At 36.0% G+C, this 5,754-nt stretch overlaps 1 protein-coding gene across 3 annotated transcripts; it reads left to right on the top strand.

Annotated features, from left to right (window-relative positions):
* Positions 1 to 298: 298 nt before the first annotated feature.
* Positions 299 to 5,120, top strand: LOC112519075 (ribosomal RNA large subunit methyltransferase E). 3 transcript variants are annotated; one of them, XM_025127058.1, is made up of 6 exons: positions 299 to 387; positions 528 to 614; positions 1,725 to 1,787; positions 1,885 to 1,986; positions 4,601 to 4,832; positions 4,927 to 5,120. In XM_025127058.1, the coding sequence occupies exons 1-6, from the start codon at positions 310 to 312 to the stop codon at positions 5,034 to 5,036; spliced, it is 672 nt and encodes a 223-aa protein (XP_024982826.1). In that variant the 5' UTR covers positions 299 to 309; the 3' UTR covers positions 5,037 to 5,120. The 3 variants fall into 3 exon arrangements, with proteins under 3 accessions (XP_024982826.1, XP_024982818.1, XP_024982809.1); XM_025127050.1 differs by having other exon boundaries at positions 310 to 387; positions 1,725 to 1,758; positions 1,835 to 1,986; XM_025127041.1 differs by having other exon boundaries at positions 310 to 387; positions 1,849 to 1,986.
* Positions 5,121 to 5,754: the final 634 nt, after the last annotated feature.

Below are 5,754 nucleotides of genomic sequence, written 5' to 3'. Positions count from 1 at the left end.
GATGAAATCGGATAACATGAACGAGTTTAAGAGTTTTTAAGAGTTTTAAATTTTTTTAAGAGTTTTAGCCAAATGCTTTATAATATAGTATAGATATTTTTCTTAAAACAAACTATTTCTACTCGAGGGAAAACGGTATTTTGAGATTTTGAGTGTTTCGAACCAATTCATGGAGCCCAAATGACCCAACCCATCAAAAGGCCCGTTAGAAAAACCCACCGAACAATCGGATATGATCCGAACCCGAACGTCGAGGGGTTGAACCGTTGAAGTGGGGTTTCTGTGATTTGCTGTCATCAGTCGAGAAGAATGAGCGGGGGCGGGACAGCAGATTTCTTCTACAGAGAAGCTCAGCGCCTTGGTTACGTTGCCCGCTCTGCTTTCAAGGTAACACTCACGTTTCAGTTTTCCATAATTTCAAGATGATTAAAATGGTATCTTCTGTGTGTATATGCTTTTGGAAGAACTTCCCTTCTCATTAAAATCCATCTTGAGTACTTATGATTTGATTATGTTTGGAGGAACAGCTGCTTCAGATTCAGAAACAGTACAAATTGATAACGCCTGGTTCCTCTGTTCTTGACCTCGGTTGTGCTCCTGGTGCTTGGCTTCAGGTTCCTTTTTCTCTTTTCTGAGTTCATAAGTTTGTTGTGATAAATGTTGAATACGTTGGTTATAACAAATCAGTTAAACCTTCAGACTTAATGGCCAGAAGGCTCTCTGTGCCATGACTTTTTGAGTAAATTTGATTAATTTCATGTTTGTAAATGCGTTAAAATATCCTTATAGTCCATTAAAAGAAGGTATCTATCAAGCTACAACTATGCCAGAGATGTGGAGAAGGCTTTACTATTTTCACTAGTCAGAACTACATCATTCTTCTTCCAGTTATGCAAGGATAAACCACCAACTAACACTAATCAATAACCTGATTGCCAGCTAACAACTTAACCATCTTGCCTTACAACCGCCGCATCTGCTGTCGCTCTAGACGAACCATAGCTCAATAGGATCCTATGCCATAAGAAGTTAGCAAGATACTAATGAGTTGTTGCAGTCTTATAATTCTTAAGCAATCCATTTTTACTTTCATTGGACAAATCCCTCGCCTGGTATATGCTATGATGCACATTATTAAGGGTGCATCTGGTTCGAGCTCAGCCTGAGATTTTTAGGCTTGAAGTTCTGATCATGAAGAAATTGATGGGCTCTGGTCAGTATTAGGGTTGGCTCGGCTTGCCAAAAGCTCCACCCATCGCCCTAGTTTGTGAGGTCATACAAACTTTAGGGTTGGCTTTTCTCAAACCTGGCGCACAAAATCAAAACTAGACCTTTCAAAGTTACAAGGAAAATCCGATTTAAAAACTTATTGAACGTGACCATGAGTCTAAGATTGATGGGTTAAAAAGATATTTAGATTTCATTAAGCAACTCATATAAGCTTCAAAGTTCTTAGTAGGCTTGACAAGTTGTCCTCAAATAGTGAGATGATCTGGCCCAGCTTGGTTGACACCTTAGCTTTTCAAGCTTTTTGATGAGCCGGCTTACTAACTAGCTTGTTTTGCCTGCACACCAACATGTCATTATATGTGTTTGGACATAAATAATTAAATCTCTGTATTTTAAATGGGGTTTCATGATGTTATACTCTATTAATTTAAGAAACCAATGTACTTGAATATATCCATATTGTATTAATGAGTGATTTGTTCTTGTAAAATCAGGTAGCTTGTCAAAGTCTTGGTCCACTGAAAAATGGTGGGGTGGTTGTGGGGATCGATCTTAAGGTGATTCCTTTGGTTACAGTTCTTGTATTTGATTCTTAAAATCACAGTAAATTTGTTGCAGAAGAGTAATTTGACCTCATCATTATATCAAGAACAGAAGGTGAAGGTTCCTTCTAGTCATTGCGATTCAAGGGTTTCAACTGTTTGTGCAGATGTCATGAACCTCCCTAAAGATGAAGTTCGGAAACTGTCCCCTCAGGTATTCTAATCTGTTGATTTTCTTTATGCTGGTTTTATTGCGTGACAAATACTTGTAGTATGCTACACGTGAAATACTCCCATCATATGAAAACAACACCACCTTCACATCCCAAAATGGATATTGCAAACATTTTTGCCCCCATCTAGAAATAGAACTGACTAATCCCACCCCAAGATGAGTGCTCTCCTATTCCGACTTCCCCAGAGCCTCCGGTAGCACAGCCGAGGCAGCGACGGGTTCTCTACCCCCTCGGGGATGGATTGAGAACCAAACAAAAAACAAGGGGACTCTGAATTCGTAGGTTCAATTCCTACTGGATGCACACCAATGGGACCCTTCAATAAGTCTATTGGAATCTATTGGAATTAGCTCTGTATCAATGAAATCTCATCATCCATACATAACAAATTAATGTGGTATATTCATATCATACAATATGAACAGTAAGAATATGCAACAATGGATTTATTTTATTAAACCGAAAAGGAACATCTAGAAAGAGTATGATCGTACCAACTGAAAGTCCACCAATCATAACTGAACCAAGCAGCAGCTGAGATTATAACCGTTACTGAACCCACAAAACTAGCAAGACTGAAATACTACCATCTGATATCATTGAACAAACACTGAAACACACAGTTGGTAGTAAAACCACACTTTTGCTACCCAACCAGATTCGCAATCAACGGACTTGAGTAAATTTATTAGAGAAGAGTGGATCTAGTAGTATGTTTCCTGCTTCTTAATCCTCGTCGACCTTTTTTAGGTCCAATTGCCTGTTTTTGTTGACAGAGACGAATCTGAATAACATATCTTTGATGAAATCATCAAATAAGTTGGAAAGATTCCAGGTTAAAGTTTACCTATTTGCATATTTGTTGCACGCGTCGTTAAACGCACAACAAGGTTTAAATTTATAAACCTAACTTAAACTAGTAAAGGGGTAAGTCAGATATGTTCTTCTCAGGGAGTCAGTGGTTAAGGTAACAACTCATGTTAAAACTGAATGCACGTGTGTCACAAAGCTTGGCTACTCATTTATCGATTAAGCCCAAAACAATCTAACTAAAAACCGAAATCTAATTATTACAAATAACACTACTTCAAAAGATTTGGAATGAGAGTTATATTAAACTGCTAAACAAATAAGAACCAAAAGTTTATGACTAATGAAATAACATGAATACGAAATCAATCATTCAAAGCTAACAATATCTCTCACATATTGTTCTCAATTAAAAATTGTATTAAACTCTTAAACGAATAAAAAGATTGAAACTTTATTACTAAAGAAATACCACGAATATGAAAGAAGCATTCAGAGCCAACAATATCTGTCACATATCGTTCTCAATGAACGTAGTTCAAACCTTATTCTAAAACCGAACTAATATTGATAAACATGATTTGCTAAAAGAAAAAACAATACTTAAAAGAAACCTCAACTTCCCTTTTATCAAACTTGGATCTTCAATCTTTTCCCCAACATGATCAACAATCTTGAATCTTCAACTGTTCCACCGAATCCAATCAAATATATTTTGAGAAAAAAACTATAAAAAAACTGAAAACAGCAGCCGGAGGCTGCTGTTCCCCATGGTTGTCATGCGATGCTTCCTCTTTTTTATTTTTTCCTCCCAATATGGCTCCCTTTCTATTACCCAAAATCTGCCCTAATATCGAACAGGGCCAGGACAAAAGATTGGCTTCGAATGGGTCTGGATATGAGTTGCTTTCGGTTAAAAACTAAGGGATTCTAACTTGGGACCTGCACAATACATGTCCTCTTTTTGATTTAAAATAGAACCGTTGTTCTTTTATTTCTCCTTTCCTGTCCAGCTTTGTTCACTCAACTTCAGCGTCCGTTTTGGCTCAGATGCGGCTTGATTTTGCAAATACTCAAAACACGAAGATTATAAGCCTGTGTGTTGTCTTTCCATATCAGTGAGCTCGGATGAGTGAGATATGCTCAAAGTACAATAGCCTCGCAAAGCTGTCAAAAATCCTCTTTTATCCTTTTTTCGCTCCAAACTTTTCCAAACCTATCAAAATACAAAAGCCCATTAATGTAGTTCGGTCTTACCATTTTAACGCATTAGTAAGGAGTGATTGACGAGAAAATAAACTAGAATTAAACGACCAATCAACATTATCATCATTTCCAATAAGTGATGACATCGATTTTGATGCACAAAATTCCTTTACACTATGTCCTCGAATTTGGGAAGAAAAGGGATGGAAAAGAACGAAAAGGAAAAAGCTTTTTTGTTCGTGTTCTCGTAAAGGAATGGAAACAAATTTTCATTTGAGTCTTGAACCGGAGAGAGAGAAAAGAAAAGAAAAAGTTTCAAGAACGACTCTTCTTTTTGGTTTCCCTTCCTTTTATTTTCTTGGTAAAAAGGGTTTTCGAGAAGATGGTGTTTTAGTGAAGAGTGTTTTAAATAATTGACAAAGAGATTATTCAATGTAGCAATTTTGGAGAAAGGGAGGGAATACGGTTAATGATTAACAAATGGCAAGAACTTAATGATCTTCTATCGCTGGTTCTGTTTTCCTTTAGAACTTACTGCAAATCCATCTCTTTTGTTTGGTATGGTAACTTTGGCAGAAAAAAGGGTTTACAGTTCTGTTATCAGATATGTGTCCACTTGTTTCTGGTATCACAACAAGAGACGCAGCTTTATCGATGGAATTAGGGATGCGGGCCCTCGATCTAGCACTTGGAGGGGATCGATCGTCTGACGAGCCCTTGGACGTAGAACAGCAAGAAGATGACGTCGGTGTTCTCCAAAGCGGAGGACACCTTATCGTCAAGCTTCTAGAGAGCGAGGATACAAAAGGTAGCCGTGTATTGATTCATATAGAAAATGTTGGTGATATATAATATAACTGAATCTATATCAATAAGTTATAATAAAGTTGGTTTGATTGTAGAGCTGATGAAGATCTGCAAACCTGTGTTTAGGAAGTCGTCATGGTTAAGACCTAAAGCTACAAGATCAAACTCCAGGGAGATTTATTTGATTTGCCAGGATTTGCATTAATTACAATTACACCACAATCTCCAAAATCATATCGGTTTCTATTTATGATATGATAATAAGTTTTGACTTGCTATTTACTACTCCATAATCCTCTTTTATTATTATTTTATTACAGCTCGTATCAATATCTAAATCTAATGTTCTTTTTTGGATGTTTAATCCATAAAATAAAATAAGTGGTGAACTGAACAATTATTAAATCGAATTTATAAATAACAAATTTAATTGATATGTTATTAAATTGTGTGTTTTATAAGATTGAAACACTTGAAAACCACCCACTTAATCTCACCTACCAAACCATTACTATCAAGATAATAAAAAATAGGGAATAAATGAGTATTTGAAGCAACCTACGGTGACTGCAGGGACCCATACCAAGCAAGCAATATGATTACAGAATAAGCATCGAATAAAGCAACCAACAAAACCATTTTCTTTTTTTGCTTTATTTAATTTTTTCTAAATACTATTTTACAAATTTTGAAGATCTACAAAAGGTTTGTTTTAATAATTATGCTTAATTTTTCTTTTTAAAATAGAGAAAAAAAGAGAAAATATAACATAAATGTTGAATGTTATCTGAGAGTTTCTTTTTTTTTCGAATTTTTGTTTAGTTAAAATTTCCGTATTTCTAGGAACAAAGTTCGGTTCATAAAATCTCATAAATGATAACGTAACAACCTCTGTTGAGCCCCAGAAAACAGAGGAACTCGAT

The sequence above is a fragment of the Cynara cardunculus genome (assembly GCF_001531365.2).
Source record: "Cynara cardunculus var. scolymus isolate 2C chromosome LG 1, CcrdV1, whole genome shotgun sequence".
Classification (NCBI taxonomy): Eukaryota; Viridiplantae; Streptophyta; class Magnoliopsida; order Asterales; family Asteraceae; genus Cynara; species Cynara cardunculus.
This window is presented reverse-complemented; position numbering and strand designations above follow the sequence as displayed.